The sequence below is a fragment of the Alosa alosa genome, chromosome 13 (genome assembly GCF_017589495.1).
Source record: "Alosa alosa isolate M-15738 ecotype Scorff River chromosome 13, AALO_Geno_1.1, whole genome shotgun sequence".
Lineage (NCBI taxonomy): Eukaryota > Metazoa > Chordata > Actinopteri > Clupeiformes > Clupeidae > Alosa > Alosa alosa.
This window is the reverse complement of record NC_063201.1, coordinates 21,744,885-21,758,591: the sequence shown is the minus strand read 5'-3', so window position 1 is coordinate 21,758,591 and position 13,707 is coordinate 21,744,885. Positions and strand designations below refer to the sequence as shown.

Here is a 13,707-nt window from a genome sequence, read left to right as displayed (position 1 = left end):
TATATAATCTTTTTCATATATAAGTCGCACCTGACTATAAGTCGCAGGACCAGCCAAACTATGAAAAAAAGTGCCACTTAGAGTCTGGAAAATACGGTAATGTGTTGATTTGGCGGGGATTGTTATGCTTTGTCCTGTCCTAATAAGCTGCTTGTGCTTGATGTGTTTTGCTCTCACTGTGACGGCAATATCTCCACCATACTAATGGGTTTCACACACACACACACACACACACATCTCTATCTCTCTCAGTCTGTCTCTCTGCTAATCATGTCAGATGTAGAGGTTGAGACAGTCTCTAATGCAGTTGATTGCAACAGCAGCAGTTCATAGACAGGGCATAGGATTATCAACAAAGCTATGTTTATACACTTGTGTGAATGTGTGCTTATGTATTAATTTGTTTGTTTACTTGATTATTCACCTTGTCATTTCAATCCATCTGAGAGGTGGTTGTTTTTGTTTGGATTAGCGTACCTTAGAGTTATTTATTTAATTATCTTGTTGTTCGAAGAGCAAACCACCTTCCTGTCTACAGTAGATTCACAAACAGAACTCCACTTCTCCCTCGACTCTCTCCTTAGCTTCGACAAGCAGAGGAGGCGAGCCAGCCAGGAGCACAGAGTACAGGCCAGACGGGGGACCGGGTGTCCGAGGAGAAGCTTCGGCACCTGGAGAAGGAAGTGAGAGAGCAGGAGACCCTACTGCAAGGCTACCATCAGGTGACTGCATTTACAGTTATTCATTTAGCTGACCGTTTAACCAAAAGCCACTTACAAACATAGACTGTATAAGCTTACAAATGCAAATAGCATTCAAGCTGCAGTGCAATAGGAGACTTTAGTGAAACAATAAATGCATTTTTTATTGAAAGGGATTCTACAACCTCACTTTGAACTAGGATACATGAAAGAGGAGGGTTGATCATACAGTTTAAAAGGGGCAGCCGTGGCCTACTGGTTAGCGCTTTGGACTTGTAACCGGAGGGTTGCCGGTTCGAACCCCGAAGTGCCCTTGAAGTGCCCCTGAAGTGCCCCTGAAGTGCCCTTGAGCAAGGCACCTAACCTCTCACTGCTCCCCGAGCGCCGCTGTTGTTGGATTAGTGTGTGCTTCACCTCACTGTGTGTTCACTGTGTGCTGAGTGTGTTTCACTAATTCAATGGATTGGGAAAAATGCAGAGACCAAATTTTTCACGGATCAAAAAGAGTATATATACTTCTACTTATAAAATTCAGCGAGTCTTTGCCCTCAGCCAAAGGAATAGTACATCCCTGTCAGAGTGTCCATATGTCAAAGTTTAATTGGCAATGCAAAAACTGTTCAAATACTGGAGCAAGTGTGATGCACTTGAATTTCCCCTTGGGGATAAAGTATCTACAGTATCTATCCGTCTCTGTCTGTCTGTCTGATGCATGAATAATAATGAGACCTGGGAGAAGCGCCGCTGACTCACTCAAAGGCAGCGTGCGGCCATGAGGGGAAAACAGATGGAGGGTTGGAGAGCGTTTTTGTGTGTGTGCATGTGAGTGAGTAGTGTGTGTGTGTGTGTGAGTGAGCAAACACATCCCCAATGCTACTACACTAAAGTGTATCTCATTGTATGCACATTGTTTGCCTACTTTTCTTCTGCCCTCGGTGGGGTAAATGAAAGACTTGCAGAGGTGAGCTTAACAAGTGTTAGCCCACTCGCAAATTCACGTTCCCGCAGCTGGCCGTTTTGAATTCTTTTTTGCGAAACAAAAGAATCTGTGTGCGATTTATTGTACCTTGGCATAATAGTTTAATGTTGTCTGGGAAAGTTATTTCAGTTAGCATTATATTTCCCGTGTGTCTCATCCTTAGTCCCAGCACACCAGTGTTTTTCATAGCTCAGCATTAGGCTGTAAAACAGATAGTTAACATTTATGTTGATTGTCTGGTTTTTGGCTGCATACATAAAGGCCAATGTGAGCCTTTTTTGGTTGATTGGTCTGGTTTTTGGCTGCATACATGAAGGCCAACGTGAGCCTTTTTTTTCCCTGGTTTGAGGTAGTAGGCTACTCAATGTTTTTTTTTTTTTTTTTCAAGGTTGGCAGGTCTGAAAATGTCTCCTCCTCCGTTATTCAATTAGGCTAAACATAGCATTAACTCTAAACAGCTAGTAGGCCTACTGTTAGGTCTATGTCATTTTAATCTGTAAAAATGTAAAATGCAGCCATACTTAAATTCTGCCTATTGCACATTTATTATAATACAATATAACAATATTCAATATTTATTATTGTATGTTTCACAGGTCTACCTATGGGCATGTAATGTAAATGTTGACTTTTCTCGTTATTTTCTTCTCGGAGTTCTCATTTACATGTTAAAATCTAAACATGCTGGCTCTGCTGGAGCTGCACACACCTGGGCCACGTGCTGTCAGCAGCCTCCCCTCCTCTCCTCTCCTCTCCGCTCCTCTCCACACCTCCCCTCTCCTCTCCGCTCCTCTCCTCTGCTCTCCTCTCCACACCTCCCCTCTCCTGTCCGCTCCTCTCCTCTGCTCTCCTCTCCACACCTCCCCTCTCCTCTCCTCTCCTCTGCTCTCCTCTCCACACCTCCCCTCTCCTCTCCGCTCCTCTCCTCTCCACACCTCCCCTCTCCTCTCCGCTCCTCTCCTCTGCTCTCCTCTCCACACCTCCCCTCTCCTCTCCGCTCCTCTCTGCTCGGCTCTGCACCAGCCTTTCTTTCTGCCACCTGCCTGCTCATAGACACAATCTCTTTCATCAATAGTGGTGTTGTGAAAGCTCTCGTTTCTCTATTCTCTATTCCTCCCACTATCTTCTTTTCCTTCTCCGTTTCTTTTTTTTGTTGCTTTGTTGCTTTTCTTTTCTTTTCTTGCATTCATGCTAGTATTTCTTGTTTTTTTCTCCTTGATTGTCTCACTGTTTTTCTATCCATTTATTTCCCCCTCATATTGCTATCTTGTTTCCTCCCTCCCTTTCTCTCACTCTCTGACACTCACACTGTAAATATCTCTAAGCGAAATTATGGAGTAAATATGGACCAGAATAGACAGGTGAACTGAATGGAAAAAACAGCCATAATAAGGGGGAGCGTCAGCTGCTGGATCGAACGCACACACAATAAACAATAAATGCATTTTTTATTGAAAGGGATTCTACAACCTCACTTTGAACTAGGATACATGAAAGAGGAGGGTTGATCATACAGTTTAAAAGGGGCAGCCGTGGCCTACTGGTTAGCGCTTTGGACTTGTAACCGGAGGGTTGCCGGTTCGAACCCCGAAGTGCCCTTGAAGTGCCCCTGAAGTGCCCTTGAGCAAGGCACCTAACCTCTCACTGCTCCCCGAGCGCCGCTGTTGTTGGATTAGTGTGTGCTTCACCTCACTGTGTGTTCACTGTGTGCTGAGTGTGTTTCACTAATTCACGGATTGGGAAAAATGCAGAGACCAAATTTTTCACGGGATCAAAAGAGTATATATACTTCTACTTATAAAATTCAGCGAGTCTTTGCCCTCAGCCAAAGGAATAGTACATCCCTGTCAGAGTGTCCATATGTCAAAGTTTAATTGGCAATGCAAAAACTGTTCAAATACTGGAGCAAGTGTGATGCACTTGAATTTCCCCTTGGGGATAAAGTATCTACAGTATCTATCTGTCTCTGTCTGTCTGTCTGATGCATGAATAATAATGAGACCTGGGAGAAGCGCCGCTGACTCACTCAAAGGCAGCGTGCGGCTGCTGGATCGAACGCAACAGGGCTGCACTAACCCAAGCAAACATTGGGTGGTAGGGATGGAAGTGAATGTTGGCTTTGGCTTTTTGCCATTGTTTATTTGTGTGGCTGCCGCAACAGATTCCACCACTGAAGCCTGTCAACAGAGCCTGCACAGCAGTCGGTCACAGCAGATGAGTTTGCTTGGAGAAAATATAGAATAACTAAAATATTGAATGTAGCCCAGTTAGTTTTTTGCATTTCATCAGGTTTCAGACTATTGCTATTAATGGTTTTGTCTGCCCTACTATCATTTTCAAACCACCAAATGTAATCCACTGAATTATGCATCAGTGATTTTCTCAGAAATAGGCTTGCTTTCATGCCTATGTATGGAGCATACTGGCGGTTGAGCTATGAGGACTATTCCTCATTGAAATCTGGGGCAATTCCTCAGTTCACACCTAGAATTTGAATCCAGGCACACCAAAGCCACTTGGTGCACCAGGATTTTGTCTCAGTTTATTCAAAGGTAAACTTGCAAGGCAAGTTGATGGCACATTACGTACAAAGAAATAGTGAAGTGCAATTAAAAGAACATGAAAAGAACATAATTAAAAGAGTTAACAAAGTACTCTTCATACTCAAAAGGACAATTAAGCAATATAGCACGAGTGAGAGTGGGGTTGCTAGCACGTTAGCAGCGGTTAGCTAATTATGCTAACGTTAGTTATCTACAAGTCTCCTCCAAGTGACAATTATATTATACACAATGCTGGCAATGCTGAGAGCATCCTCGTTTATCTTACTTACATTGAGTTGACTGTGTGGCTTAATCCACAGATGTGGTGAAGCACTGTTTCGTTATGGTTTGCTAACGGAGTAACCCATTGCTTGAAATAGTGGAGAGCTGGGATGAGAACATTGTGTCAAATCTTCGCATTGTATCGCGGAGTGATTTATTATTAGCTGTGCTGAGTCTGAGTTGAAATGTCCAGGGATATTCCAACTCATGGAACGTCTCTCGGCCAATCAGAAACAAATAAATAGTTCCATAGAACCCAATTGTTGTATAATTAAGCAATATAGCACGAGTGAGAGTGGGGTTGGTCATGGATATTCCCATGGGTGTTGTTCGCCAGTATAATGAGGCGGGAGGCCGAAAGTGGCGCAGGCAACAACAGCCGTGGGAATATAATGAAAAGTATATTGCTTTTATACAACAATTCTACAACAAACTAAATAATCTGAAAACACCCCATTATTGTTTAAAAAATGTAATTTCGACATCGTTCTTACGCATCAAAAAATGGTTCCCTTTTCATTAGACAGCGTCTTGGTTGCTAGGTAACCAACATTCCAGACCCCTCGTTACAGGTCTTTGTGGTTTACATGTCTTCTTGAAAGAAATGTTAAAAGTAGGGCTGAAATCACATTCATATCTAGGTTTGCTGCATGCATGTTACAAGGACACTGGGCCATGTCATGTAAGGGACATGGTACTGCAAAAAAACGGAAACATAGTCTACATTGCAGAACCACTCAACTTTATTAATGTATAGTGAATAAATGTTACACTACTGTGCACAGCCTGACGTGACGATGCTAGCACGTTAGCAGCGGTTAGCTAATTATGCTAACGTTTGTTATCTACAAGTCTCCTCCAAGTGACAATCATATTATACACAATGCAGGCAATGCTGAGAACAATTAGCATCCTCGTTTATCTTACTTACATTGAGTTGACTGTGTGGCTTAATCCACAGATGTGGTGAAGCACTGTTTCGTTATGGTTTGCTAAGGAGTAACCCATTGCTTGAAATAGTGGAGAGCTGGGTCTCAAATCTTCGTGATTGTATCGCTGGAGTGATTTATTATTAGCTGTGCTGAGTCTGAGTTGAAATGTCCAGGGATATTCCAACTCATGGAACGTCTCTCGGCCAATCAGAAACAAATAAATAGTTCCATAGAACCCAATTGTTGTATAAAGATCGATTTATGACTATGTATGCACTGCATGAATCACAAGTCCATGTAGCAGAAGCGTGCAGCTTAGACTCTTTGTGAAAACTCCATACTCCATACCATCATCACATTCTTAATGACAAGACTGGGTCTTCCATTGACAAACAGAAAACATTCATATTCAAATAGATATACAGGAGGCATGTTGGAGGGGATATCTGAACGGATATCTGTTTCTTGGATATCACAGTTGTCTATGACTAATTGGTGTGAACCAAGTTTTTATCCTTCAACGAGTGTATTAAATTGGGGTAAAAATCACAAATACAGTATGCATATGAGATGAGACCGAGTACAGTGTAATGTTATTGCCGCTTGTCTAATGAGAGCTCATTAGTGTGCTTATCCCTGCTTCCTTACTCTGCTGCCCATTCAGAGCATGGTGATTAACAATGTCCTCAGGCTTCATCTCTGCTAAGTCCTCAAAGTGAAAATGAGTTTATTTGACTTGTCTGCTTTGTGTGTGTGTGTGTGTGTGTGTGTGTGTGTTACTCAGGAAAATGAGAAGCTCTATCTGCAGGTAAAGGCCCTTCAGGCGCAGAACAAGCGTAACGAAGAGGCCATGTTCACCGAGAACCAGAGACTCCACCATGAGTTGGCCATTGCTAGGTGGGTGATGCTGGAGTGCCGTTATAGAACTGGGCTGCCGAGTGGAAGCCACAGAGTTGTGGGTTTAAAATAAACAAATACACGTAAATTATAAAATGAATTTTCTTTGGACAAAATCATTAGCCTGGGAATACCCATATGAACTTTCAGCCAGTTTGGGATTTGCTTTGCAGGTCCGTCTGGCAAAGTGGCCATTGAAACTAATTTCCAATGTCCCTAAAACACATGCGGGCAAATATAATCGCTAATCCGGAATGGACGTGTATTTCTTTGGAATCGAGTAAACAACTGAATTTAAAACCTTTGTTTACAAGAATGCTACACTTTTGAAACTATTTGGTAAGAGTTTACTGTACCAGTTTAAGTTTAATTTCACTGCCAGTTACGCCCCTGCTGGAAGTAGTAAGTCAAGGAACCTTTTCCAGACCCCGTCCCAATTATACAATTTTGAAGGTCTGGGTGTTCCCAGGCTTACAAAAGCATATGCTAAGAACTATGAACATAAATAGATATCTCTCTCTCCAAATCACTTTCACATTTGAACATATTACTGACACGTTTTCCAAATATTAATAATAAACCTGTAACATTGTATTATAATAATATGTATTATAATATGAATATATGATATTACCTTTTCCAGACATAGTGGCGGCCAATTCTGGCTGACACAAGTTGATTTTCTTTTTCGATTTTTGTGCTATGATCTGTGTAACACCCCCTTTGTGCTGTTTCTGAAAGGGATAAGCTGAGCCGGAACAGTGTGCAAAGGATGGTGGGAGTTGTAGGCACAAGCGAAGAAGGCTACAATGTGGCAGAGCTGCTGGCACAAGTGAAAACACTAGAGGTGGGTTGAACTACGTGTAAATATAGTAGGGGAGAGAGGCTCTTTGTTGGAACTTGGTGGCTTCTACTGGCACTGTGAGCAGCCTTAAGGAGGTGGTATGCTCCTCTATGCACATTGTGCGCATGTGTGGGACTATACCAGGGTGCTTACAGGTGTCTATGCACTGCCCGCTGGAAAGATGAAAGAATAAGTTACTTGGCATGCATTTCTATAAACAGTTGTAAAAAGTGTGTGTGTGTGTGTGTAGAGGGCAGAAGCTAGACTTCAAGAGGAGGCTCGCAGACTGAGGCAGGAGAAGCAAGCCTTGCAGGTTGACCTGGATATAATGAAGAAGGAGAGAGACCTGTCCAAGATCCAGACTCTACACACTTCAGGTGAGAAGGTGTGTGTGTGTGTGTGTGTGTGTGTGTGTGTGTGTGTGTGTGTGTGTGTGTGTGTGAAATAGAGAAGATAGGTATTGTGTGTGTTAGGGCTGTCACAAGTTTGAATGAGATTAGAATAAAACAATCAATCGTTTGACTCCAACTCACATTTGATGCTTACACATTGAGTTTTTTTTATTTTTTATGTATTATTCAGGGATGCAAACAGAGTTTTTTTTTCAGGGGGTCGGGGGTCTGATCATCAGGGATGCTTTCTGACGACTCTACCGCAGGCTACCAGAGTCATCTACCGCAGGCTACCAGAGGCTACCAGAGTCATCTACCGCAGGCTACCAGAGGAACCAGAGTGATTCTCATATGGGCCTGCTGGTTAAAGTCCGGTGCTTCTGATAACCCCCACTTATCTGATAATACTTGATAATGTAGCAAAGGAGCGGTAGCCTATCGTTCTGATAGCAGCTAAGAAAATATAGGCTACACTCACTCCGTTAGAAGGCAACTCTCAGTTTGCGCTATCTTACCTCCTCAGTATAGCTACTTAAGCTGGAAGTTTTAACATGCAACTGTGGACTTGATTAGTGTGTAGCCTAAGCTTTCGTTCAGCTGGCGCTGCCATCTGACTGATTATCCAGAACCGTACAATGATAAAATTAGGCTATTTCGCCTGTCAGTAACAAAGTTCGAACTAGACAGTAACCGACAAAAAATGTTTTTAATGCAACCTAGGCCTAGTATGTTATGTGGGAATTGCAAGAAAACGAGTGAAAACAATTCCTTACTTTAACCACGCAATTTGCGTGTGTCATTTATTAAAATGGTAGGAAAACTGAATCAAAGACGGCGCCGTCCATCAACAAAAACAGCACGGAGTTAAACGTAATTTAAAGTCCCAGACATTTAAAGGGACAGCGATCACTCCAGACATACTGTAGGCCTACACCACGAGTGATGAACGTGAAATGCTTTGAACAGCCAACAAAACACTGCATTTAGATGACAATAGAACCACTCTAATCTAGTAAAATAACCCTCCTGTTATCCTTGGGGTCAATTTGACCATTTTCTGTTCTCTCTTTTTTCCCCACACGTGTGTTTGCATCCCTGAAATTATTATTATTCAAAATTATTCTCTGGTGTTCTCAGAACCTCTGCATTCAGCTGCAACAACACTCTCTCCAGAAGTGGCTGTCACTATGACAACGTTTAAAGCTTGATTTATGCTTCTGCGCCATTGCCTCGACACTGTTGTGAACCTTTTCTGTTGAAATATTAATGTTATTTGTTTGGCCTTTTCTTACTTAGATTTGGAAAAAGTTATCGAGAAATAAACACAATATATTCCAATAACCTAGTTATTGTAATTTAGAAAATAAGTCTGAGGTTATTGAGGTCGAAGTTTGAGGTGTCTGCCTGCCAGTTCATGTTATATTAGCAAGCAAACTTCCCACAACTGCCCACAAAGTACTGCCTTCTGGCAGAGTGCTGATTTCAAAACGTTACTGACAAATAGAAACTGTACAATCGGATAACCCCGATATTGTAACTAAAATATGTCTGCGCTTATGTCCGCAAACTAGCATGTTGCTACTACCCATAGTAGGCTTCTTGAAACAGTCGGCTATAAACACACAGGGTGAGTTGACCAATCACAGCAAGGTCTGCATTGCCTCGACACAGTTACAATTCTGTGGAGGTGTACGTCAAGTGACGGCGTAGGGCTTGGAAGGGGTACACAGGGACACAGGTGCAGAATTCAAGATTAAGACTGTGACGTTAAAGCTCTTTTGGAATGTATTTGCAATGTGGTATGTGGTGAATAATGGGTTATCGCTATATGTTACAATGTACAGTATGTTACATCATTAGGAATTCATTGATCAAGCGAAAATGTGTTTCAGTATATAAAATGTTACTCCTATTCATGATGCATCAGTCAGATGCCTGTAAGGCTGTGATTGCCATTGAAAGAGGTCATTGTGCGTGTGTGTGTGTGTGCATGTGTGTGTGTTTTTCTTCCAGCAATTGGAGATATTATTCAACCTCAAATAAAATGTCAGGGTGTGTGTGTGTGTCTCTCTTACACACACACACACACACACACACACACACACAGATGTGTGTTTGAGAAAGAAAATGTATAGAATATATATAATGTAGAAAATATATTATTGCATTTATGTGCTGTGTGTGTGTGTGTTTGTATGTGTGTGTGACAGGTGACCTGGGCTTTGAGATGAAGGTGCAGGAGCAGAGGCATCAGGAGGAGGTGGCTGCCCTGAGGAAGCGGCTCCAGTGGTATGCTGAGAACCAGGAACTGCTGGACCGAGACGCAGGCCGCCTGAGGGCAGCCACCGCTGAGGTCCAGGTCCTCACTGAACAGGTGAGCTACAGTACTGTGCAAAAGTCTCCGGCACCTTACATGTTTTGTTTCAGCAATGGTATAAGGATCATAGCGTTTATTTCTCACTTTCTTATTTGGAATATGACCAGAGAAAACAGGATATAGGCCATTTAAATACACATAACATGTAGTTTTTGTTCTGATATCAGTCCAATTAGATTTGTTGTTTAAGCAGTGTCATAATGACCGATCACCCAAGGGGGAAGCTCTTGATGGGGCTGTCATTCGGGAATGCCTGGCCTGCCAGAAGCTGCTGGTAGATACAGCTACAATGGGGGTCTTGAGATCAGCTACTGACTTGACCGTGGCTCACCCTAAAACTGATGCTGCGGTGTCAAGAGCTTTTTGGCAGGGTGCAAAGTGGAGGAGCCACCTGAAAAGTGCTGTACATCTCCGGTGACCCTCTTCATTGTATTCCCATTGTATTGTCAGCTTGCCTCATCAAGGTTCTTTGAATAGAAAAGTTGGGAGTGGGACGCTGTGTATCATGCAAATAAAAACAGAATGTGATAATAAACAAATCTCATACAGTAAACCTATATTTAGCAGCAAAAAGGACATAGACAACATATCAAATGTTGAAAATGAGAATTTGGACTATTTCATGACTGTTTCAAGAAAAGTTGGGACAGGGAATGTTTACCACTGTGCTGCTTCACCTCTTCAATTACATTCTGTAAATGTGGTATGGGGTATTCTTAGTCATGTTTTTCATTCCATGATACACCTAATTTGACAAGTCTGGACTGCAGACAGGACATTTTAGCACCTGGACTCTTACTCTATGGAGAAATACTGTTTAAATATGTGCAGAATTCATTTTTGCATTGTTTTCCTGAAATATTCAAGGTTTTCCCTAGAAAAGACATTACCTGGATGGCAGTATATGTTGCTCAAAACCTGTATACATTTTTCAGAAATTATTGGGCTTTGCCAGATGTGCAAGATGACCATGCTGTAGGCACTAATGCACCTCCACACACCGTCATAGATGTTGGGTTTGGAACTGAGCACTAAAACAAGTTGGATAGGTTTGATACTTGGATAGGCCCTCTCCTCTTTAGGACAGATGTGTCCATGATTTCCAAAAAGAATGGCAAATTTTGATTGGTCTAACCACAGGACCTTTTAACACGTTACCTCAGTTCATTTAAAAAAAGCTCAGGCATAACTACATAAGACGGTGGTATTTTCTGTATCATGTCTCAATATAATTGTGGCTGTTACATGGTTTTGAATTGAATATTGACTGCACATAGATGTTTATCAGAGGTTTTCCGGAGCCCATACAATGATTGTCTTTATAGAAACAGGTCTGGTTTTGATGCAGTGCCATTTGAGGTCCAAAAGACCATGTCCATCCAGTATTGTTTTTCAGCTCTGTCCCTTGTTTACAAAGATTTCTCTGGATTCTCTGAATGTTTTAATTATATTATGTCCTGTAGAATGATGAACTAATTACATTGTTTCATCATTTTGTGCACACAGGTTTACACAGAGTGATGAATACTTCTTACTGTACATCTTTACTTCCAAGACACCCTGCATCTCTAGGATGCTCTTTTTCATACCCAATCGTGTTGCCTAATTCGTTGTGAAACTTCTCCTCCTTTTGTTTTCTTTATCATTACACAACTTTTCCAGCATTTTGTTACCCCCGTCCCAACTTTTCTTGAAACTTTTCTGCTGGTATCAAACATATATTTTCCATGAAATAGTCAAATTTGTAATTTTCAACATTTGAAAAGTTGTCTGTGTCCTTGCAACTAAATATGAGTTTACAGATTATTACATTCTGTTTTTATTTGCATTTTAAATGTCTTTTTCTGATTTGGGGCTGTAATATATGGTTATCATAACATTCCTAAAACTACAAATCTAATGGGTCCCTAACACTTTTGCACAGTGCTGTATATTAGAACCTCTCTAAGCAGGTGAGCATCCACAGAACCTTAGGGCTCGATAATGATGGTGATGATGATTACTATGGTGATTGTGCCAATCATTTATACAACAGTTAGGCCTGGTCAAACTTTATTCATTTCTTATTAGACAAGAGTTATTTCATGAGTGTGGGGATATCCTGACACAACCTCACTCGGACTCTTCACAGCTAGTAATCACCAAAGATCTTAGAGCAGGGGTGTCAAACATAAGGCCCGGGGGCCAGATCAGGCCCGCCAGCAGGTTTCTTAAAGGAGAATTCTGGTGTGATATTGACCTAAAGTGTGTTGAAACATGATATCGAGTGTAAACGTATGTCTCATAGCTCATCTCGGCTTGTCCCCTGCACTCCGAAATCTGGCGCTAGTTAGCCGATGCTACTAACAGGCCTCGGGCATCGGCCTAGCTATGCAAATAAATCACTGTTTTACACCATTTACGAGGCTCAAAGTAGCTCTACACTTCATTGGTAGACTTCCGAGGGCCCTGACATTTAAAACGAGACATTAAGAACTTGAAAAAGCACTGGTAGTTTATTTGAACTTGAAAAAGGACTGGTAGTTTATTTACAAGACGATTTATACAGACAGTACTTTCAGGAAGTTTACCGTTCGCCGCCATCTTGAATTTAGTCACGATAAGTCGAGCGACGAGTACAAATGAACGGGTATGATAAGGGATCAGATTCCAAAAACAGTTCCGTGGAAATGCATGGATTCCAGTTGCTTCTACTGGAAGCAACTGAAATCCATGCATTTCCACTTTATTATTTTTGGAATCCGATAAGATGAGCTATGAGACATACGTTCACACTCGGTATCAGGTTTCAACACACTTTAGGTCAATATCACCGGAATTCTCCTTTAAGGCCCCACAGATGTTTTGGGTAGGAAGAAAAAATTAGAAGAAAAAAAGATATTCACATCCAATTGTCTTCATCAATGTGCAATAAGCAATATCTGTAAGATATGATAAATTGATTAAACCTAGCACTATAAAACCTCCCAAGGAAGGAAGAGGCTGAAAAAACTGAAATGGATGTAGGTTATTTCAAGAGAGAAAGAGCCGTATATGACTGCAGTACATGACTTGCACATGTTTGCTGATAAGTGGGTATAGTAAAGGCAATGACAATGTCAGTCCCCATGAGATCTTATTCCAATAAATTCGGCCCACTGCCCAAAATGAGTTTGACACCGCTGTCTTGGAGCATAGCATAGCGCTCTATAATCTTTAATTGAGTAGAGTGAGGGTAAATATTGACATGTAACATGACGACAGGTGAGTGAACAGATTATGTGCACAAAAATGTAATTAAATGATTGAAAACATATAATGAAGCCTTCAAATTCAATTAGTCAGTAGTGAAACTGCTGTGAGCAGTATGGGACGTGTAGTCTTGGGGTTGTGCCTCGGGCTTTGTGCCTATGGCCAAATCACAACCCTGGGCACACCCTTTAGCAGTCCCATTCTCACTTGATGTTGCTCAATTAGTGTTTCATTTTCTCTGTTATGAGGATGGGAGAGCTGGTGTAAGGAGTAGTGATGTCCGAGATGAGATTTCCCATTTCTCAACACACTAAAAGGTGGTGGTAGTGTAGTGGCTAGGAGCTCGGCTAGCATGCTGTAGCCACAAAAGTCGTGGGTTCGATTCCCAGCTGCCACCGCTGTGCCCTCGAGTTGCTCCAGGGAGACTGGCCCTTGCTATTAGTATCTGTAAGTTGTTTTAGATAAAGGCTTCAGCTAAATGCTTTAGTATAAACATACTGTAAATTAAACAGAAAGAAAAAAAGGGGAA

General features: G+C 41.7%; 1 protein-coding gene across 7 annotated transcripts in view; it reads left to right on the top strand.

Moving 5' to 3' along the window:
* Nucleotides 1-13,707, top strand: part of cep162 (centrosomal protein 162) — an 86,709-nt gene that overhangs the window by 44,952 nt on the left and 28,050 nt on the right. For 6 of the 7 annotated variants that reach the window (XM_048260724.1, XM_048260722.1, XM_048260723.1 and 3 more), the window contains 5 exons: nucleotides 585-722; nucleotides 6,222-6,334; nucleotides 7,076-7,181; nucleotides 7,429-7,555; nucleotides 9,781-9,944. In XM_048260724.1, the coding sequence (XP_048116681.1) occupies nucleotides 585-722; nucleotides 6,222-6,334; nucleotides 7,076-7,181; nucleotides 7,429-7,555; nucleotides 9,781-9,944 (648 nt within the window). The remainder of the gene's footprint in view (nucleotides 1-584; nucleotides 723-6,221; nucleotides 6,335-7,075; nucleotides 7,182-7,428; nucleotides 7,556-9,780; nucleotides 9,945-13,707) is intronic. The other variant, XM_048260727.1, reaches the window with a different exon arrangement.